The sequence below is a fragment of the Mytilus trossulus genome, chromosome 12 (genome assembly GCF_036588685.1).
Source record: "Mytilus trossulus isolate FHL-02 chromosome 12, PNRI_Mtr1.1.1.hap1, whole genome shotgun sequence".
NCBI classification, from domain to species: domain Eukaryota; kingdom Metazoa; phylum Mollusca; class Bivalvia; order Mytilida; family Mytilidae; genus Mytilus; species Mytilus trossulus.
Window position 1 is genome coordinate 10447190 of NC_086384.1, and position 24670 is coordinate 10471859.

The 24670-nt window shown below is 30.7% G+C and overlaps 1 protein-coding gene across 4 annotated transcripts in view; it reads right to left on the reverse strand.

Annotated features, from left to right (window-relative positions):
* Window positions 1–1483: 1483 nt before the first annotated feature.
* Window positions 1484–24670, reverse strand: part of LOC134692786 (tyrosine-protein phosphatase non-receptor type 11-like) — a 41586-nt gene continuing 18399 nt past the window's right edge. For 3 of the 4 annotated variants that reach the window (XM_063553322.1, XM_063553320.1, XM_063553321.1), the window contains exons 2-15: window positions 22001–22123; window positions 17747–17941; window positions 15241–15409; window positions 13997–14113; window positions 11683–11796; window positions 9985–10081; window positions 8986–9065; window positions 8256–8402; window positions 7477–7644; window positions 6502–6662; window positions 5721–5788; window positions 4332–4483; window positions 2421–2548; window positions 1484–1786 (exon numbers count right to left, since the gene is read on the reverse strand). In XM_063553322.1, coding sequence (XP_063409392.1) covers window positions 1723–1786; window positions 2421–2548; window positions 4332–4483; window positions 5721–5788; window positions 6502–6662; window positions 7477–7644; window positions 8256–8402; window positions 8986–9065; window positions 9985–10081; window positions 11683–11796; window positions 13997–14113; window positions 15241–15409; window positions 17747–17941; window positions 22001–22123 — 1783 coding nt within the window. In that variant the 3' untranslated portion in view covers window positions 1484–1722. Of the gene's footprint in view, window positions 1787–2420; window positions 2549–4331; window positions 4484–5720; window positions 5789–6501; window positions 6663–7476; window positions 7645–8255; window positions 8403–8985; window positions 9066–9984; window positions 10082–11682; window positions 11797–11843; window positions 11958–13996; window positions 14114–15240; window positions 15410–17746; window positions 17942–22000; window positions 22124–24670 lie in introns of all 4 variants that reach the window. The other variant, XM_063553319.1, reaches the window with a different exon arrangement.

Here is a 24670-nt window from a genome sequence, read left to right on the forward strand (position 1 = left end):
GAATATTTTTAATTTTTTTTTAATTTGCTAGATTTTGAGGAATATTTGGGAGTCTGATATTCACTATCATTTCTAACCTACATCTGGTGATTAAATTCTGCAACATTCAAATAGAACAAGCAGCAATCTACATTTCTTTTTAATAATTGTCGTTCATATTTATTCAATTAAGGTGGTACCCAACACTTTCACTAAAATTAATTTGGCTAGTTTAATTTTCATAAAATTTTGTCAAAGTACTTACTTTGACCCTTTAACAAAAATATAAAAATTTCAAAAATTTGAACCAACGGTTTTGTAAGAAAAATTACACTGGTTATATAGCAGTTTGACAAACACCAATTTTGATATTTCAGATGCTTAATATTCGTTAATATTAAAATGTTGAGCTGACTTTACAGAGTTATCTCCCTGTAGTATTAGGTACTACCTTAATCACCTAAATTTAAACAATAGCATTGAGAAAGATGACAATTCATGGATATTACAGAAGTTCTGCTTACATATTTATATAATGCATTGGAAGATACTTTTTAAATGAAATCATGAGTAGCTAACAAATACAGAAGTTCTACTTACATATTTATATCAATCATTTTAAATTGCTTTTTAAATAAAATCATTGTATAAATGTGCAGCTAATAATAACATTTGTATGGCACCAAAATTACCAAGAGGTAGCGCTACTTGTAACAAATCGTTGTTTATACATCATATATCTATTACAAGCTTATCATATTTGTAACATATATTTACAGATTTAAAGAATTACATTTTATTCAAATCAAAAAGCAACACTATATAATACTTATAGAGCACTGAGAGAAACAAAATCTATGACTTACAAAAAGCCAATACATTTGTATATTTTAAATCTTAGTAATTTGAATGGTTAAAATCTATAAAAAAATTGTACAAAGGGATAGTTTATTCAAAGGCGATGTAATGAGAATGAAAGACTGCTTTAAAAAAAAAAGTTATTTAATTATATAAAGTATATAAAAATGATTTTTTTTTATAAAAGTTTACCAATTCATATTCTTGGACTTTTTGAAATTGTTTCATTTGCCTTGTCAATGAATTATGATTGAACTTTATCTAGGACTTAAAATGAAAAAATGAATATGAATATAATATAAAGTCATGTCAAAAAACTTATTAGAAACTTCATTTTATTTCCAAGTGTTGAAGTGGCAAGGGAGATAATTCTAGCGATATTAATTAAAGAAACATGGATATATCTTTATTACCAGTTTCGGACCTTAAATTTAAACAAATGTTTTCTGTAGATTTTAAGGTTATTTTCAGTCTACATTTTTATGTATTGTATATATAATTGCTACACACTGGTAGATTTTAAAGTTGTTCTATGTCACCATTTTTGTATATTTGTATACTAAAGCTTGACACTTATACTCTATATATTTGAAATTTACATGGTAGTTTTTGAACAAACTGTGATGTCTATCTCTTTTATTCTAGATCTTGAGGCTGAATAGCCTCTGATTTTTAAATATAGAGTCAATTGCTTAGATTTTGCAGCTTTCTTATGTTATACAAATCTGAACATGACCTTTAGACACCAGGTCAAGGTCGCTGTTCTGATGAAGTGATAATAATCAATTACAATAAAAATACTGACAACAGTAAAAGAGCCCTAATAATAAATATGTGTGAAGTTTTATCTTCTTCTGTTTGGCAAAGTTAATACAATGGGACCTTTCATGCTTTGTTTGTCTTTAAAGGAGTAATGTTTTGATAAATTTGTCTGTTATCTTCAGGCAACCTACAACAGAAATATACATTCTTTAAGCATAAAGCATACATCGGGTAATACATATTGATTAACTAAATATACAATTGTTGTCCCCAATAACTGTGACACTGCCTGCTATCTCCCTGAAAAACAACACCTTTAATTCGCCTTCCATAACTTTCAGCCCAAGTGAGACAAAAAATTATGAAATAATGATATAAATAATCACTTATATACATAAGTGGAAATACCAAATAAAGTAATTTCTTATAATGTATCATTAACAATGTACACACACGATCATATTCTTCTATTTTCAGGTAATGATTTCTCATATCATTTTATTTTTCAATAAAATATAAACATTAAGAAAGAGCTGCTCTTGACTGACCTGCTCCTTTTTCTAGATTGTTTTTTAATTGAATTCATTCAGGATTTTTATAAGAGTAGCATGTCTTTAATTTTATTGGAATAATATTATACATTCGTTCAATGTCATTTTGTCTCTGTTGAAGAGTTGTCTCATTGGCAATTATATCTTATTTCATTATCATTTTGGCAACCACACAATTGGTATATTTGTTCCTCTAAAAAATAAGAACAGCCTTTAAGCTTTCACTGCAGAGTGATGCCATCACAATCCTTTTTATTCCCTAATTCTTACTTTGGTAAGTCTTTCTTTTCTTTCTTCCTTGTATTAGCTGGCTGTGGCGGTACGATGGGCCTTGATGTTGGTCTGGCGACAGACTCAACTGTGTATTTTATGTTTGTGTACTCTCGTCCTACACTTTGCTGAAAATATATGAGTACAATATATGAGTACAATATATGAGTACAATATATGAGTACAAAGCTCTCTTATCAAACAAATGTGTACATTTATCAATACAGTTATATGTGTTTTTCCTGTACCATTTTACTGCATATTTTTATGTGCCATTTGTTAGCCAACATATCGATATTTGAAAATCAGAGAGGGTTGAGATTTCAAATTGCTCAGTATTAGGCTAACCCTAACAAGCCTATATGTCAGGATCATTGTTACAGGCTGTTCTTTGTGATATATATTTTAAAATGTATGCTTTTGTTATTTGAAGAACTTGTTTAAGACAGATCTTTAATAGTCTCTGCTTAAATTGTTTACAACTTTTTTCTAAATTGGGGCAATTAGAGTTTGAAATCTATTGTGAAAGTTTGTAAATTAACACTTGATGTGTTTTGATTATTTGTTTCTCATGGTTTCTATTTTATTTGAATATAACCCATATTTTGAGAAAAAAGTACACTATTTTAACCCCCCCCCCCCCCAAAAAAAAATTATGTTTCTACTGTATTTTAAAAGTATATTTGTTCCCTGAATTGAATATGTCAGTCCCTTATAAATTGTTCTTTAGAATTCATGAATGTTTATATATGTATAGGTATGTTAGTAACTAATTGAAAACATAAAAGTTTGTTATCATTTTATGACAAAACAAACAGCCATTAAGTCAGATTTATCTGAATTGAAAATAAAATCTAAACAAATATTACAAGCAGATAATGATTAACTATCAAGAACCCTCAGCCACCAACTCTTCAACCTTTTTTTTCAAATTTGAATTAGAAATCAAGAATTTGTGTCCATGCATAGGACACCATGCCCAAGTCATCGATATCCTATTTCCATTTTATGTGAACATTGCAAACAAGAAACCAAAATTCAGCTTATTTGATGTGACCACAACTTCATGTCAAACTAGCTACATTTAACAAAACTTTAAAATGATTATGAAGAACAAACTGATGCAGAAAATGAAAAACAAAATGCTCCCCTAAAGTCAGTGATCGCAGGCAGGGCATAGAAGAGAAACTGGATCAGGCAGTTATTTTAAAGTCCTTAAATAAAGCTTTGATGTAGAATTATTTTGTGTCTTACTGGACAGAAATTATCAGCAAATAAAGTAAACAGTGCAAGAACATGTTAATGAATACATTCAGAGATTTCTTTACTTCTGCAATAGATATGGAATTAAGCAAAAATTTTGTTGCGCAAAGAAGTCAAGTTAGCCTTTTTATTTTATTTGATGCTGTTATGAAAGAAATTTCTATAATTTTACAAACCATTTCCTGGGTAAAGCAAATACATAATGTAAATATAATGTTTGTGTGACTACAAACTATCTTTTTTTCAAATAGTGATGTATGAACAGAAATTTATCAAAAATATTCTGCTTTTTTCAAATAGTGATGCATACCCGTAGCCAGGGGGGGTTCGGGGGGTTCGGACGAACCCCCCCTTGAAAACTATTAAGCACTGTTAAAGTCGATGTTCTGTTCGAATTGTGACTGTTAAAGTCGAGTTTGTGAGTCAAACAAACCCCCCTTTGGAAATTCCTGGCTACGGGCCTGGTGATGTATGAACAGAAGTTTATAAAAAATATTCTGCCTGAAGTTAATAATTATTCAAAAGTTGATATGGATTAACTGGTATTAAAAAAAAATTAATTATTAAATGATTTGATATCAGTAAGTAATGTAGATATTAAACTGATTTTTTTATTAAGAAATTTAATCATTTTAATATTTCACACACCTCTTCTGCTCGTTTCCTCTGTTTTTCTGTTTCTAAGTAATGAAGTACAGCCATATATACAAATTTATACTGAGCTTCAGTTTGTACCATACCAGATCTCTGAGATCGGACCATTTGTATTGTTTTTTGTATATCTATTTCACACTCCAATCCTGTAAAATATATGGAAACACTACTTTTATATACTGTGGATTCATTAATGTTCATTTGATACCAATTTTTGTTGATTTTGTGGATACAAAGGAACCACAAATTTAAATATTCTATGAATTAACTTTTGTTTAAAACTTTGCCAAAACCACAAAATTTAATATCCAGGAATATGCACTTTGACTGTAATCTACGAAAATTGGTACCAACGAAAATATTTGAATCCACAGTACTTTATTGTTTTGAAAATATCAAAATCAATTAATTAACCAATTACATGTCAACATACATTTTCTCTCAACTTACAGTCATACTGACATTGCTACCACATCGATTGTGCTCTAACATTGGCAAGAAAGAAAGACATCATGTTTCAAACAACTTTGTGTAATGTGTTATTTTTAAGCTGGCTAGGTGAGCACTCTCAAATAATGTAAAATTTCTTAAATTGTAATTCCTCTTTATTATGTTTATACCTTTATAATATCAAGTCTTAATCTGAAAAAGCAAAAAAAAGATAACTCCAAAAATTTGCTGTCCTATATGTTTCTTTTAATTCTACTTTAAATTCCATTAATTCTTAATTATTTTGAAAAAGAAAATTTTAATCTTATTTAAAGTTATTGTATCATAGTTATCTCCCTTTCATCAATCAGAATTGAAATTGGATATCAATAGAAATAAATTTGGACCTGTTAATATCAGTATTTTTTTTTTTTAATTGGAAGTGTCCTAGTTATTTTACATTTTAAAATTTATTGGTTATCTATAAATATATGACTTAAGTATTTCATATGTAATGTCCAGAGAGCAAATAATTGTTTCAAATTCAATATAGGCATTGTCCATGTAAACAGACATGGAATATCTTATTAGAGTTGACCTATGATTATATAGATTATCATTGGTCATTTCAATGAGACTGATTTTTTCGCAGGAACTAGTACTGCAAAAGAGAAAAATGCAATCGAGATTTTACCACGGGTTGTCCCTTTATGCCGATATTTTACCCCTCGCTATTGCTCAGGGTAAAATATTTGTCATAAAGGGCCAACCCGTGGTAAAATCACGATATATTCAAGCCCCCATGAATTATTTCTTAAATAACGTCACAGGCCCCCTTAGTTTCTAGGAATAATATTTCATATCACTCAACTGTGCTGCGATAGGAAACTATCAGTTAGTAAGATCAAATGTACATTTCGTAAAATAGCGATAACCTATATTTATATTACTTACCAAACAGTTTGATTTGATTGAGTATAATATCTATCACAATAAATGTTCCAGTTCGGCCAATACCAGCACTGTAATACAAAACAGGTCAATTAATTCAATGTTCACTTTCTCTAATAACTTGGGTATCAAAAATCTTATAAGGAAGGCACCCCATTTAATTTTTTTGTATTTCCCACGTATTTAATTTCTTATCCATTTGTATAGCCTATTATATATGGCAATAACGAGATAAAATATTCAAAATTCAGCCAACAAGATAAATAAACAAAAATATACGGAACTTTTTTAGACTGTTTTGTGGTATTGCATTTAGAAAAGGACTATTTTAGCCTGTTCTGATGTGTCACACAGAGAAATGGACTATTTTAGCCAGATTTGAGATGTCACACAAGCAAAAGTACCATTTTCTCGTGTTTTGAGGTATCATACAGTGAAAAGACTATATTAGTACGTTCTGAGGTATCACTGAAGTAAAAGGACTATTTTAGCACATTTTGAGGTGGAACAGTTTGGAAAAGGACTATTTTAGTCTGTTTTAATGTATCACAGGGAAAGACTATTTTAGTATATATGTTATGCAGTGTCACACATGAAAAAGGACTCAGTTTTGAGCTATAAAACAGAAAAATGACTTTGTTAACCTGTTTTGAGGTATCACAAAGACAAAAGGACTATATTAACCTGTTTTGAGGTGTTACAAAGACAAACGGACTATTCTAGGCTCTATCCCGTTTCAAGGTATCACACATACAAAGAATAACAACTGTTATAGTTTACTTACCTACAATGAACAACAACGGGACCAGCCTCCTTTATTGAATCTTGTTTTGTATTGACTATGTTTAGAAAGTTGAGTACACTTCCTGGATCACCTGGTACCCCATAATCAGGCCAAGGCAGAAAGTGATAGTGATATATACTACGTGGAGTACTCTCTAATTGCTGTAAAACAACAATGGGTATATTAGTCAATAATAAAAAACATTGCAATAATTTCTGAATTTTCAGTTGTTTACTGAAGATCAAATCTCATGAATTGATTATTGAAGTAAAATTCAAAGTAATAAATTGAAAGTCATTAAAGGAATTTAGTTACAGTGTTTCTTTGCTTTTTGTGTTTTTTACTGCACATGTCCTGTCTTATATTTTGGTCATGGATGGATACCAAATATACTCTTTTTCCATAAGAGCATGTGTCCCCAGCTAGTCATGAATATATAAAGCAATTATTATCAGTGTTGGAAAAGTAATTTATTGTGGTCATATATGTATTGATTTTTTTCATCCTTGAATGTTAATTTCTTTGAATAAAATTACTCATGTCTGTGTGGGAGTTTTCCTGTGAAACAACTAGAAAAATATTAACCTGGCAATCATGTTTTTTTTGCTAAATATTTATTTATTTAAGTCTTAATGCATTATGTAATTTTTGTGCAGGACACAATTATAAATCTATGTAGGATTTTAACCTAAGTTTCCTTCCTTACAGATAACAACATTTTTCTATTCCGATTCAGCTTCTATATGTATACAAACACAGCTTCTCATGAATAAAAATAGACATCTTATCTTATCCTCATTAATGATCAAGTAATATTTGCCTGTGAATATATGCATCTAACTTCTCCAATGCATTCATTTTATGGTGGGATAAAAAATCAAAATCTAAGCTGTGATCTTGGAAAATCTTTTTGGATATATTTGCAATAAAAAATTGAAACAGTAGGTGATCTTATAATAGTTTCTTTCACAATACCTTTCCATCTCGACCTTCACGATACAATTCAAACTCCCGATATATAAAGTCTGTATCTTGTTTCTGTGATATATGTTTTAATGTCATTTTGCCATCATACACATCCCAGGACTGTGTTAAATTGTTTTCTGGGTGATCAGGCCCAGGCCAATACCGCACAGCTTTCACCTATTGGAAATTAATAAATTAAAATTTAAAAACTTCTTTCATACTTGTGCCAACTGTTACTAGTTTCTTCCGGAGCACCTGAGATTACCCCTATTTTTTGGTGGGGTTTGTGTTATTCTTTAGTTTTCTATGTTGTGTCATGTGTACTATTGTTTGTCTGTTTGTCTTTTTCATATTTAGCCATGGCGTTGTCAGTTTGTTTTAGATTTATGAGTTTGACTGTCCATTGGGTATTGGTCCTCCCTCTTTCCTTGTATATTAAGGTTACTTTATCTGCCTTTTCAGTTCACAATAAGACTGAACATAAAAGTTTGGAAACACATCATTAAATATCAAAATCTTTTTTTTCTTCCATGAGCTTGGCCTACTGTTATTATGGCATGTGCTCCTTACAATATACTTGTGCTCACTGAAACTAGTTTCTTATGCATTCATTATGTTTTATTGTGATACACAAACTTATACCATCACTGAAGATATCTTATAGCTGTAATAAATTCAAAATATGCAATAAATTCATTTTTTATTTTTAAATAAGTTAAGTGTCTATTTCACATTGTTATTTATAGAGTGTAATAAAAGATCTACATACATCAAACTTTCATGTTTACCTTTCCACGTTCTACTTCCTTTGTTGTCATGACAATAGTCCGACAATTTTCCTGCCATACCATTCTCCAGAAATCAACAACAGTATTTGGCAAGGCACCTTGAGTAGCAATATAACCTTTCTTCAGATCTAAATTATCATCTTCCGTCTGTAAATATAGAAATTGCTTTAAATTTTAAGGAAAATATTACTTAACCTAATGAAGAGCATGATCAGTTACTGATCATGCCTCATGGTCATAAAACTTTTGAGCATGATTTTTGTACTCAGACTTGAAATTCAACCAATCAAATTGCTGGATTTTATGTTTCGAGCATGATTTTTGTGCTCAGAGTACTGAGCATAGTTTAATGCCTTCAAGGCCAGGAATTCAAAATTTCAAATGATTGATATCATTTCAATTTTCAACTGTTGCATGCCATAAATCATTCTTAAACATCGCATTTTCAGACTGTAAAACTGCTGATTCAGGTTTATGTATGCTGTGACCTCAGGTATGACCATGAATACGGTTAACATCATGAATATTGCAAACAAAAAACTAATTCTGTCCTTTTTTTTAATTTCTATCAAGACATTCACTCAATTCTAAATTCTTTTCATCACAAGAAATTTAAAGTGAATACCCATGTATATTTTATCATGCTTTTACATTTTAAATGTATAATCTTCTTTTTTTCTTATAAAGTTATCACTGATTTTTATAACATCAAATTTATATATTTACTTACTGATATTAAGTTACCATTAATATAGTCTGAACCTATCACTTGTGGGTCACCATCACGTAATACAATGCGTGTATGATCAACTGAAAAATACAAAATTGAAAATTAGAAGAAAAAAATTTAACTTTACAATAAATTTATTGAAACCATCAAGTTTTCAAACAACTTTTAAAAAGTAATGCTGAGTTCACACGTAATTCGAATTTGATTCACATTAACTAATTTGAATTAGTTTAATTTGCATTCGAAACGTTTTACGTCCTAACGTCAATTCTATTTCGAATTGCAATGAGCGTCAAATTCGCTTTACTGTCCAAACGGCGTTAGCTTTTAATTCGTATTAACAAAAATATATTTCTAATGCGAATTGACTAATTCGATTTAATTAGAATTCAAAAAGAAGAGTGTGTGAACGCAATAAGCGAATTCGATTCCGATTCGATTCGAATTCAATTCTAATTAAATCTCTGTGTGAAGAAGGCATTAAGCTTATACATTGTAGTAAGGGTTTCTGACCTTCTTGTTGAGATTACCTGACATTGGTTTTTCTAGATGGATGTGAAGTCTGGTTTGTTTCATGTGTTTTTGTTCTCATTCTTATGTATCAGAATATTTTTCTCTTTTATATAGTTATCAAAAGAAACATATATTCTGTCTTCCTGTTTTAAAACTTTTGTCCATATCTCATAAAACTTGGAAAATAACATTAATTGAACCTCAATAAGAATTGAAATCTTTTAATTTACTCCTTTACTTTAAAATAATCAATAACTATTGTAAACCAACTAATTTTTTGCGAGCGATTGATTTTCACGACTAGATAAAATCGTGAAGTTAAATCGTTGCAAATATGTAAAAGTTGGATCTTTCCTTATTTCACAACATCCAATTAATTAGAAAATCGCGAAATTAAATTGCCGCGAAATGAAATGGACTCCAAAGGGCTAAACGCGAAATAAAGTATCCACGAAAATAAGTTGGTTTACAGTATATGAGACTTACATGGCAAGATATTTTTGTATCTGTTTCGTGGTTTGTTTTCTGGTCTCTGACCTTCTTTACGACTGTATAAATGTCGGACTTCCATCTGTTGTAGTTGCTGCAAAGAAATAAGGTGGGTTTCCATGGTAAAGGATTATATATTTACAATCATTTAAAATATTTTAGCCAAACACATCTGTTTTTGCTCTTTTTCTTACACAGCTACTTTTGCATAGGTACTATTTCTGTACTAAAAATATGTAGTACAAAAATTTACTTTTAATACTCTGTACTATTTTGTTACTTTAAAATTATTGTAATATTTAGGTACCTGTATATTACAGTACTTAATTTGTACTTGAAATCAAGGTAATACAGATTTTTTGTTACTACCGTTACATTTTCAGCATTTTGAAAGTTTTTCTATTTCAAATCTCTTCAAATTATGATTTTCAAACTTGGAATATTGTATTATTTCTGTACCAAAATATTAAGTACAAATCAAGTACTGTAAAATACAAGTACCTAAATATTACAATAATTTTAAAGTAAAGAATTAGTACTAAATATTAAAAGTAAATTTCCAGTACTACATATTTTTAGTACAGAAATAGAACCTATGCAAAAGTAGCTGTGTAGATAATAATAAAGACAGAGGACTTTATGCTCTGTTTGTTATTTTATCTATTGTCTTTTAACTACAGTTGCTCTGGCCAAATTTTATTTTATTCATATTGATAATAAAATAATCAAGAATTAAGCAGAGGGTTTTTTCCCCTAAGAAAACCCCAGATTCTTTTTACAGAAGGATATAAAATTTTCTTCTACATTTGTACCAGCAATAGATAAGATATAAAAGGGCCTTTCTTTGCATCTTTAAATTTGAAAATCTTACCATACCATCTCCCTTTTTTTAACTGATTTGTAACTTATCAAATGTGTGGATTAAAATTAGTTTTATTTGAATTGCACCAAATAAGAATCATATACAGCTAATGTGACTTATTTTACTTAAAACAAGAATAATCGTACTTTGGGAAACATATTTTCAAAAGGTTTATCTATCGACTAAATGTAAATTTATTGCACCCCATTGAAATTACATTGAATGTTAATAAGCTACCATAAAGCATTAACTTCTTGTAAATGTGAAAAAGTATATGGTGACAAGTGAGGAAATCCGAAAATTTTAGAGCAATAAAATCTAGAAGGCTATATTTTATTTTGGTTTTAAGATATGCAAGTGATTTAGGCAAGAATAAAATCTTCCTCCCTCCAATGTAATATTTTCTGAATCTGAAGTACATTCATTATTGACATTGTGAAGTATTTTTTCTTCTCATCTCATTGTATTACTGTAAGTGTTATTGGTATACCCTTCTTAGTAAAAGGGGTTTTCCTACCCATCTCATTGTATTACTGTAGGTGTTATTAGTATACCCTACTTAGTAAAGGGGTTTACAATGTGATAAGTGCATCTGTTTATTGGTATGTAAAAAATGAGGCCAAAATAAAGACCTTTCTGAATTTTTATCATGTAACATTTTGACTGGAACAAAATTTGGCTTTGCCAAAGCATATCTAAACCTTCACCATGAAATATAACAAGATTATTAAGTTATTTTAGTACATTTTTTACTTACTAGATGACATATCAAAAGTAGTTATTGTTAATTTTGCCTGTTGCCTCATTTTAATGTACCCTAGATGTTCACCAACCTCAAATTCATCCCAAAATCCACCTTTGTTCCCTTGTTTCTTTTCCTTATCATTGTCTAGTTGTTTGACCCGAGCCTGCAGGCCTGATGCTGATATTCGTGTAGCATTGAATGGCTGGAAATAAAATTTTGATTGATATAGATGTGTTTTTTCATACAAACCTCAAACTCGTCCCAGAATCCTCCTTTACTTCCTTGTTTCTTGTCTTTCTCTGTTTCTAATTGATTGACACGTGCGCCTAGACCGGATGCCGATATTCTTGTGGCATTGAATGGCTAGAAATATAAAAGAACACCGTTCCAATGTTCCCAACCAATGCACATATTTTACATGTCCAAGGGCAAAAACACATATAAAATGCTTTGGTGTTCTTTTAAACTTTTCATACATATTTTACATGTCCAAGGGTAAAAACACATGTATATAAAATGCTTTGGTGTTCTTTTAAACTTTTCATACATATTTTACATGTCCAAGGGCAAAAACACATATAAAATGCTTTGGTGTTCTTTTAAACTTTTTCATATATATTCTACAAGAATTTGACTTATAATTCTATTTCTAAAGGGCTTAATTCCTATAAAACAGCTGTTCATCAAACTCTTTCAAGACCTTGCTCAATTAAAGCTAAAAATGGTGTGAGAAACGCAGTCTTGAGCAGCATCTATCTTTATTATGTTGCATTTTTTTTCTTCAAATTTGTATTTCCATGGGACATAACTCCTGTTAAAATAATTGATTTGAATTGATTTTGTTACTTTTCCCAGATATTACTGATATAAACCTTTGATATAAATTTCAAAATAAAGCTTAAAATATCTAGGACCAAGAGCAATTGCCATATTTAATCTATATTTCCAAGGACCATAACTCATTTAAAAGTAAAATGATTAGCAATAATTTTTTACATGTCCAAGTAAATTTCAGAAAAATCTGGTAAGAATTGTAAGTGTGAGGATGTTAACAAGTTTAAGACACACAAAATGATGCCCAGTATTGTTATGTCCTCTGCTGAGGACAAAATGCAACAGTAAATCTAAAACTATGTTGTTTACTACAACTTTTCATTCCAGATTTGAATTACGGCTATATAAACAAAAGATAATCCTCAAACAGTAAGAAACTTCAATTTTACAGAAGTCTACTCCCTTATAATTTTTCCTGAATTTTTACAGTGGCGAGCAGGAGAAGTCTTCTACAAATGTAAAAAATAAATAAAACACACAATCAAAATCAATAAATGACCAGAAAGGAATGTTTTTGCATTTGAGAATGGATATAGTGTATTGTGAAGTTTATTATTTGTTCAGAAATTAGTTTGAAATTTTTTCTGTATCTAGAGCATGCATGTTGTTTTCCTCATTTATGAAAGCAAATTAAGGTGGCTTGGGTGTCTTCCTCAATCTTGGAATTTGAAGTAGCAGATAACTTAGGTCTAGATAATTGATGAAATGTGCAAATTTTGAGAGTTGCATGTAATTTATGTAAAAGACTTTTCATAATTACAGCTGTAATATCTCAAAAACACCTTGTTTGTGTTTGATAAGATTTTTTTTCAACTTTGCCAAATAAGTAGAGATAACTCAGATGAAGTAACACTAATAGAAAGTGTTATGAATTACCTATTTTGATATGTAGCAAGAAAACAAGTTTGATGTCCCCATTTCTACTTGTTCTTATCTGAAAGCATGTTGCAAGAGCTATCTTCTCAAATTTTATTTTAAATTTCTAATAGTAGGTTTTCTTTTTATCACACAAAATTTGATTTTCCATGCATAATCTATACAAAATCTGACAATTTTGCACTACCTGTAGCGTGAAAAAAAATCTGGTGACCCATACTTTTCAATATATTTTTTGAAAAAAGCATAATAAAAACTTCATTTTAACAAGTTATCAAAAATTTCTATCAATTTTAATTAAGCTGCCCTAGTCACCTTAAAGACAAAAGGTCTTCCTGGTGTGTATTCTGTGTATTGATGGCCATAATGAAGAGTTCTTACTACTTACTGTTTTAAGATGTACAACTGTCCCCGATCGTTCAACCATAGGATTTTTACGATAATGTTCTATTTATAATACTTACTGTTTTAAGATGTACAACTGTCCCCGAACATTCAACCATAGGATTTTTACGATAATGTTCTATTTATAATACTTACTGTTTTAAGATGTACAACTGTCCCCGATCGTTCAACCATAGGATTTTTACGATAATGTTCTATTTATAATACTTACTGTTTTAAGATGTACAACTGTCCCCGATCGTTCAACCATAGGATTATTTCGATAATGTTCTATTTATAATACTTACTGTTTTAAGATGTACAACTGTCCCCGATCGTTCAACCATAGGATTTTTACGATAATGTTCTATCAAATCTGACAAACTTTTAAATTTCTCACCACCTCCAACATCATAATTCTCTTCCTGTAAAAATAAGAAAGAAATTAAATAAATCAACTGTTGACACAGAAAAATGTCGCTGCATTGAAGACCCATTGGTGGCCTCATCTGTTGTCTGCTCTTTGGTTGGTTTGTTGTCTCTTTGACACATTTCCAATTTCCATTCTCATTTTTTTTTATTGTCTGTTACTATATGTAATTAAGATAGTGAAATGCAAATGTTGAAATTAAAATAGCAATTCTATTCCCAACAGTTAATGAAAAAAAAATATGTAACAAGCAGACTATCAATCATAACACCTAAATTTTGGTCTAATATTTGTAAATTATCGCTATTTTACGAAATTTTCCTTTGATCTTGCTAGCTGACAATTTCTTTCTCAGTGGAGTAGAGTGATCAATATGAAAATTATCGCTAGAAACTAAGGGGGCATGTGGCTTTGCAAATGAAATTGACATGAAATTGACAACATCGTCATAGGTAAAATAGTGATAAACAGATTATCATTGGTCATCTCAACTTCATTGCTTTTCTCACTTTCGCTGTACCAGCCTAAGCAAGAAACCAATCTGGTTGAGATTATCAAGGATAATCTATAAATCTATGGGTGTCATGTAAACATACCTAATCAAAGATTTTACATATAAGTTGATGTCAGTAGCTTCCAACAGAATGTTTTTTTGAGGAGAGACAAAAATACTGATATTTCAGTCTTTATAAATTAGACTTTTTAATTTTTGTTGTTGTTGATCACTGTTGGTGTATTAGTGTGCTTATAAATCAACCTTAATATTTGGAACAAGCAGTAACATATATTATTTCAGCTATCAGATTTAATAAATATTTCTTGAGACGCATTATAGCAAGGTTTAATATATATATACAAAATAACATTCTACTTAATGAAAATAGATCACAACATGTGTAGCCATTTCTGCCAGGTAGTGCAAGGTTTAATATGCTTGTCTTATATATAAATTTATAACGTACTATTTCTTAAAATAACAGACCATAACTTGTGTGTTTCTAGAGGGGCAAAGTTTTTGTATTACAGTATATAAAAAGACCTACTAATTCATGAAAACAGATCATAGCTTGTGTGTTTCTAGAGGGACAAATTTTATGCATTACAGTATATAAAATGACCTACTAATTCATGAAAACAGATCATAACATGTGTGGCTTTGTCGTCCGTCCTGACTGACAGTACATAATCTCCTGGTTTGCTCTGACTCTCTCTAACCAGGTAACTACCGTTCTTTCCTTTTTCCATTAGCACCTTTTCTGCCTCCTTCCCAGATAAATGGCCATGAAACCATCTGTAAATAACAAAAAAAACTCAATATAAAGAAAAAACATTTATGTTGATTACAGTACTAGTACTGTGATGTAAATGATCATGAGACATGCATGCTAAATAGTTTCAATTTTTTTCATATCACATCTGATATTTCATGCTCAAACAATAGTATGACACTTAAATTTTACAATTTATCAATTATCAATAATCATAGTTTTACAAATTCATCATATACATGATCATGATGATGTATGTCTCAGGTTAGGGGAGGGCTGGTGCATTCAAACTAGTTTAACCCGGCCACATTCTGTATGTGCCTATCCCAAGTCAGGAGCCTGTAATTCTGTCGTTTTTTTATGTGTTACATATTTGTTTTCGTCTTTACTTGTACATAAATTAGGCCGTTAGTTTTCTCTTTTGAATAATTTTTCATTTCAGGCCTTTTATAGCTGACTATGCATTATAAGCTTTGCTCATTTGTGAGGGCAGTACCAAGACCTATAATTGTTAATTTCTGTGTCATTTGGTCTCTTGTGGAGAGTTGTCTCAATGGCAATCATACCACATCTTCTTTTTTATATATATGTTGCCCTCTGGTTTTATTGTGGTTTCAATATTGTACATACTAAGAAGGTTCTACTGATGATGTACTGCCTAAACTCTCTATAAGGCCATTAGCAAAATTCAAAAGATAATTTATAATTTTATATATTGTCAGTTGATAATTTATGTAACCATGATATCTGTACTTTAAAATAACTATGACTACATGTACAGCTCCTTCAGGCAAAGCTGACCTAAAATTAGTTTTGAAATTATCTTGAGGCCTTGCAATAAAATGTTTTATTAATTGGCTTCTTAAACTTTAGGTTTCAAGTCTACCTGATAATCATGATAAGGCTTATTCTGAAAGCATGTTTTGTGTATATTGATACCTAACCTTCAATGCTTTTCAACTTCATACTCTCTTTGGTCTGTTTAACTTTTTTGTTTCAAGCATCACCGATGAGCCTTTTGTAGACAAAACACAATGCAAATCTGACATCCAAATTTTGAATGCTGGTACCTATGACTTTATTTATACCAGTCAAGCTCCAGATACTTCAACACTGTCATTAGTTTACATAGGCGGATCCCTCCCCCCACCCCCACCCTCTTTCGTGGGAATAATGATTATTTACACTGGTTTACATTAATAATGTATTTGTATGAACTTGATAACCTACGAGGATGTTAGTATCATATCATATTTAATGAAAAACTGTAATTTTACAAATTAAGGAGAGGGGAAGGGTGTTTCAACAATTTAACCCTATTTCATGGTCATCATCATGATCGTGGTGTGAGTGAACCTAAACTATTCTTTATTGATCAATGCTATAATACCACATCCTTTACTATGAGGAATTATATTTACGACATGCAACTTACATGTAATAATACATGTCACCATTTGTAATGTGTCATTTTTAGCATGGAACGTAAAGTCTAATTTCAATTTAACATACAAATGTACTATTAAATTATTCTATTCTTTGTTTAAATCTAATTAAACCATGATAACATAACGCCATTGATACATGTATACGTATACATAGCCATTTCCGTCACAGACAATATCATAATCGCTCACAGGAAATTTATTTCAAGTACATGTATATTCATATCACTTAAAACTTATAACTTCTTCATCAAATTAGGGTCTTAATTCTGATAGAGAATTGTTGACAGGAAATATAGAGGAAGTGGAGTATTGATAGGCTTAAGTTTGATAATTAATATTTACGCTTGTAGGTGAACTGGCTATTATTTTTACACCCTAATACCTTACATAAACAATATCAAGGTTTGGTACCAACAGTCAGGTTGGATGCAAGGCCAGATTTTGATAAATAACATTTACTTTTATAGGTGCAATTGCTATTATTTTACACTCTAATACCTTACATAAACAATATCAAGGTTAGGTCACAACTGAGTCACGTTGGATGGAACTACGTTATCAATTAGAATTATGTACATTTTTTTAAGGATTTTGCACTTAATAATTTCAATCGTCCTTAGATCATGTTGATTTGAAATTGAAATGACGCACAATTTTGTTTTTTTACACAGTTTCAGGAAGTTCTTCTTCGTGAACTTTTCCTCATGGTACAGACTGATGCTGAATCATAAAATTTTACTGATAATTATAATGTGACCTTGATAGTGCCGTTAGAGTGACCATGATAGCACCTATGAACATGTTGTAATTAAACTATTGATTTCATGCACTGCAACTGTTTTTTCACATTAGACGTCCCTATCAAAAACATTGCAAAGGGAAAGATTTTTATAGGCTTGCTATCTAAGTTACCTTTCTGTTGTGGGATCTTCAGAATTTAAAGGATATTTAAGTTCAATAACAACTCCATTTTTCTCCTTGAGTTGACCTTGATTTTCCATATAATATTGCACAAGTTCAGCGAGGGTGGCAAACTTTTCCCCTCCATACAAATCATAATATTCTCCATTGTTCTGGATCTTTATGTGTGTTACTTCATTGTTCCGTCTGAAATTAAAATAAACGTTAACTATCAATATATATTAGACTAAAAACAATTGGTTGATGCATGATTGCTATACATCCAGCATCAAATATCACATACATATTCAGTTGAATTGATTGGTTGGAGTTGAACTACACCACTTTTATCACTATATTTTGAGGCAGTTAGTTTTTATTGGTGGAGGAAGCTTAATTCAGTTGGATACCATAAAGATAATTAAATATAGTTACCATTATACTGTACACAGCATTTGGTTACATTAACATTGTAATCAGAATAAAATTTGCCGAAATCATTAAAATCTTTTATTTAACAAATTTTACTGCATCATATAGAAATATTGAATATCAAAATTCATAATATGTGACTACATTTCAAATGGTTTTCATTAAGGAAATACAAAATGAAAACCGAACATTTTTTGAAGAGGAAAAATATAAGAAGTTGTGCTGCTTGATAGTAATCTACGATAATTAACAAAATTGAGCATGCACTACTAGGTACAGTATGTTATCAGGAAATCAGTACAACTCAGTAACATCTCTGCCAACTTATTCAGATACATGTACATGTACTTGGAAAATTCCAATGGTAGTAATTATAACTTATTCTTAAGGGCCTTAACTTCACAAACTTTACAAATACTGTCGCTATAAATTTGAAGTAATATTTAAACAATATTTTTAAGATTTCCTCAATTTGAGTTATATAAAATTTTTAAGATTTCCTCAACTTGAGCAATGCTGTGCATGCTGAGTGAAGTACTATGTGTTTTTATTTTATATTTTTTTTAAAAGTTCAAGTCTAATTTATTTCCCTAGCTTTCATGTCACGATATACATAATTCTTAAGCCATTTTACTTCCTGCTTTAAAACAAATCTCATTCTATCATACTTTCAATTTGATACCATAATGGTTGATTATTTATAAAAATGATGTAATTGACTCCAACTAAAGCTCTATTGAAGAAAAGGTTAACCTTAACCATAGGAAATAATTTTGTTTGTTTGTATATAAAGATTTTATTGTGTAAAATAAATGCAAGCAAATTTATATCTAACAAGAATGTGCAAGGATGCCCCATCCGCACTATCATTTTTTATGTTCAGTGGACCGTGAAAATGGGATAAAATCTCTTATTTGGCATTAAAATTAGAAAGATTATATCATAGGAAACATGTGTTCTGCTGTTGTCTGCTCTATGGTCGGGTTGTTGTCTCTTTGACACATTCACCATTTCAATTCTCAATTTTAAGTTTCAAGTTGATTGGATTTCAACTTCATCAAAAACTACCTTACCCAAAAACTATTACCTGAAGTAGGACAGACAAACAGGCAAAAGAATGAACGAATGCACAGACCAGAAAACATAATGCCCATAAACATGATAAATGTGGCATAATAAATGGGGAATAAAAACAAAATGAAAACTGAGGCTTCTGAGAGTACATATCACTTCAGGAAAAAATACTCTTAAGAAGATACTTTTTATAAATTTGGATTAAAATTGTTTTGTAATTATAATTATTTCAAATCCCTTCAATTTTAAAGCCATGTAATTTGTAAATAAGTCTCAGAAAAGGTTTTTGTTTATTGGTCAACAAAAGTCAAAGATTTCCTTATTCATCTGATAAGAAACAAACAACTTAACAAGGGTACTTTTCAGTTACCTCGATCGATCTCTTTTGTAAATTTAAAGAACTAAGTGAAACTTGGTAGTTTTGGCATTTACCCTTTACCATCTAGTGATAAGCTAATTAAGGTCATAGAATTACGCAAGGTTCAACATTAGAGAATGAAACACAAATATTAAATCATTTGAAAGACTTTATCATGTTTATTGATGCATTTTTTGTATTTCAAATCTGTGAAATATTTATAAAAGGATTTTTGATTGAAAGGAACTGGAGGTACATTCTTGTAAATCTTATCAATGCAAATTGACATTTATTTTAATTCTTTTATAGCCTACCATACATAAATGTTTTATTGAGATTTAAACCTTTTTTAGTGTAAATATAGGCAGTTTGACAATAAACTATACAGGAAGTTGATAAAATGCACTGATAAAACTTGATTTGATGAATTTAGGTCATATACATATACACAGTGATATACTGATCTTTAAATTATCAATAAATCATATCAAAAAATAAATCGTGTTCAATTGGCTATTTTCATTATCACATCAATACTTATCTTTATTTAGTAATGATACCATCACAAAAATACTTTACATTTTTTTGGTTAAGTTTTCTTAAATATATTTTTCTGTATTGTTTTTGTTCGTACATCTATTTGAAAAGCCAAAAATATCTTTACAATACAAAATAGGAAGGTTTATTCTTAATTTGCATAAACATAAATTATTACGTCACACGATTATAGGCAGAACCGAAACCTTGTCACTTTTATAAACATCATGTGTATACATAGCAAAGTTTTGACACATTTTTTGCAATACATAATTTTAAAATGTGTCTTGTTTTCACAGCCTCATATTTGTGGAAAAAAATACCTGTGCAAACCTTCACATGTTTTTCCCTTACTTTTTCCTCCACAATCTTTGCTTTTAAGGTAATATGTCTTAGTAATTCTATGGCCCTTGTCCTATATCTAGTAACATCATAAGTTATGCAAATTGTCACTTTTTTAGGAAGACCAGAAATTGTATGTGTCACTGTTGCATATTTGCCAAATACATGTATTTGTTGAGTATGTTTATATGTGAAACTCATTGAACACATTACATGTTTGTGAGAAAACCCAGTATTTGTTGAGTAGATTGTGTGAAATTCTATCTTTGGTTTGTAAGAACAACCCAGCAATTGTTGTTGAGTAGGTTGTAAGGAATTGGTGCTATTTTTGTAAGAATAACCCACTATTTGTTGAGTAGGTTTCAAGAAACTCTCTCCACTTTTGTGAGAAAACCAAATATTTGATTGAGTAGGTTTCGTGAAACTCTTTCCATTTTTGTGAGATTAACCCAGTATTGATTGAGTAGGTTGTGTGAAACTCTATCTTTATGTGTGGGTACAATCTAAATACTAGTAACATTTTTACATACTTAGCAAAACTTACTCCTTGAAAACAGGAACTCAGGAGGATAATTTTATACTTTTCCTTTCGTTTTTCATTGTTTCGTTTTATAATCTGTTATTAAAAATTTTCTTATACTTTTTTGGTTTCTTTATCAAAAAAATAAATCCAGACATTTAATACAATCAGAAAAAGATGAAGATAAATAATGTTTAAGTATGAAAACATTGATCAATGCATAGATATCTGGATATAAACCACTAATGTGTTTATAATGAGCGTTCAAATCTTATGGGCCTTTAACAACAACTTGTAAAAATTATGGGTACAACCTCAGCAATAAACATCAAATTCAATGGTAAAATGGAACACACTTACAGCTAATTTCATTTAGTGTGTAACCAAGGGTAATATCTTTGGTTAGCTTGCTTGTTAGCTGAACGGTGAAGTCATTGTTAGGTAAGGTATACTACCCTCCTTTCGAAGTAGCCTAGTCCTACAGACAGATAAGTTGGTTTTCTGTTGGACTAGTCTATTCTTAAAGGAGGGTAGTTTACCTAACCTAACAAAGACTTCACAGTTCAGTAAGCAAGCAAGCTAACCAAATATATTACCTTTGCCTACACACTCATTGAAATTGGCTGTAACAATAAAGGTAAGTCTACTTTTGATTGATTGATTGATTGTTAGTGTTTCAACGCCACTTTTGACTATTTCTTTGCGGTCAGTATTTATTGGTGGAGGAAACCATCTGACTATTGATAGGAAAACTGACAATCCTAGTCAATTAAGATTGGAGTCAAGTGCACCCGTACAAGCAGGGTTCAAACTCACAACCGCAGTGTTGACTGGCTAGTGAATACAGTAGTAGAACTACACGGACCACTTCGCCACCGATTCATTTTTGAACAAACTGATAAGTATATATATTGTTGCTTTGGGAGGTGGATTTCCTGGTATGTAACTTGCGCACCTTGAACACACTATTATGTATACAAGTTGATAATATATATATACAAACCTGACAGATAGTGTGAAATCATTTGGTGTACTACTACTGTGTCTGGCTAGGAAGCTCCCGTCATAACCTCGCTCCTTCAATAGTTCCTCTGCCTTTATCCCACTAATGTTAGGATGGAACCATCTGAAATAAACAATATATCAATTAATTATACCATGTATACTGCTTTATGCTGAGCTAAATGTTTTTATCAAAAATAAGCTTCAAACAAAATATTTTTTGTTTTTGTTTCAAACATTATTAACAAGAATGGAGCATTGATTAATACCAAGGTTTTATCTGTCATTTTGGTTAAATATGTCAAAATAAGCCAGATAACTAAATACTAGCAACTTTATTCAATTTGACTTGCATGACTTGCTTGTCAATAACTAGACCTCATTGTATTCCAGTCATTCCAAAGGTCTATCAGACATGTGGCAATGTCCAGTAATAAATAGTTTGGTCCAGTTATTTGTCATCAACTACTGGACCAAATGACCATGGTAGGTGCAAAAACTTTGTAATACTCATAGTGTAAAAGACTGCTAAAACACTGTCTGGACCACTAATGGTTGAAAAATTACAGAACCAAAAGACCACTGGTATCCAAGAAACCTTTGGAACCTCTGGTATTCATGTGCATAAACCATAATTTCACAGGAGGCTTAATTAACCACCTCGTACCCTGGTGTTATATTCTCTACCATGGTACTTATAATCTGTGATGATTTTGTAATTGATTGTATAGGGGCCAATTTTGCAGGGTGCTATATTGTGTTCGGACAACCTGTCTTATAAGGGCTATGCTTTTTTCCATGGTACTATCTGCAAATTCATGGCAGAACACTGCAACTAATCATAACAGGCTATTATCTAAACTTGGAATTATTTTTAATTATGGAATTTGCATAATTTCTTGTGTTTAAAATTTTTAATGAATTCCATGTGTATTTGGTATTATAATCTTTTCAGCAGTTAATAACACTTTCCATACAATATATCTTGGTTAGATAGTGTTGTGTGCGGCACAGTACATTCTACTGAAAATATACTATTTTCTTTGTGAAAGGAAGTGTTGTGCGCAGCACAGAACATTTCAGTACAGACAATGACAGAATAAAAATGATAAACATGGAATTTATTAAAAATTTCAATAACAAGGGTTACACGCCATTATTCCGACAGCCCATTAGTCCGACAGCCCATTGGTCCGACAACCCAATAGTCCGACAACCCATTGATCCGACAGCCCAATACTCCGACAACCCATAAGTCCGACATTTAACAAGTCAGTACCAGGGTATCAGGTGAAAATAAAATTTGTCTGTCTGTATTATATTACGTCTAGATATGTAGTAACATATTTTAAGAAATAATTCCGTATATATAAAATAAGGCTTAGGTTGTTCGAATACTTTCTATATACTCAATTCGAAATCTGTATATAAAATATAACAGAAAAGAATACGTCATTTTCCAAACTAAAGGCTCTTTGAAGAACATATAAATCAAGAACAACCATTGAGGGTACGAGCTGCTGATGAAACCCCCGCCCAAACATTTCGTTAAACGGGAAATGTTTGAGTTGTGAATCATTGAATTGTAGTTTCTGAGAAAAATGTGACGACATTTTCAACTTGGCTGTCATGTAATGAGTAATGAATTTGAAAAGGCATCACACGACATAGCCAACTTCAATAAACCTTTCAGAAATCCTTGTGATGTAGTTCCTGAAAAAGATGCAACGAAAATATTTATGGGACGGGTGGACGAACTGACGGATGGACAGACAGAGATAAAACAGTATACCCCCACTTTTTCAAAGCCGCGGTCTAATGATTGGGTCAATATTCCTGACATTAAGACATTACAATACTTGATATAATTATCTTTATAGCACTATAAGCCTCAGTTACCAAGACAAAATATTATCATATTTATCTTACTTTTTAAAGTTCTTACATGTGCTAGAAATATGGTGAAAGAGTTCCTGCCTCGAATTATTATGAAGTGAGCATTCGATTAAAAATGATTTTTATCCTCAACTTTATCAGCTGTACAAGTATCTAGCATTTTCAATTCTTTTAAAATGTAATGGAAGAGCACCGATTGTGAATTAACATATGAACTACCTTTCTTAAAATCAATAATATCTAAATATTTTTCTTCTTCTTGAAAACAATCTTTAAATGAAAAATAAGTGTCAAATTTCCAACAAAACACATAATGTACCAAGTTTTTAAAATTAGATAATTTGACAAAGACACAAGCAGGACAAGAATGTCACACATTGTCTTAGTTTTTTTACTAGTTTGTTATTGGCTTTCATACTGCAGTCATTCTATTTGAGCAGTCAAAATGCGTTTACTGTATATTTCTGCGACAAAACTAATTTAAATAAAACTCAGATGATTGATACAAGGAGAGAAAGCGTTGCGACCAAAGAGGGTAAGTAGTGTTATTCAACTCCGATATATTTATTTATGTAGTTAATAGTAAGGGAAACCTCACTCCTCTGATACGCGAAAGGGGGGGACCGAAGATCTAGTTAAGTCTTAGATGCATGATTTTTTTTATTAGTTGTTAGTGGCTTTGAACTAGCTTTCAGATAACGGCAAGAACTCTCAGATCTGTTCCTAGTGTCTTTTTGTTGTCGGAATGTACAAGTACCCGGCCACGTCCACTTGT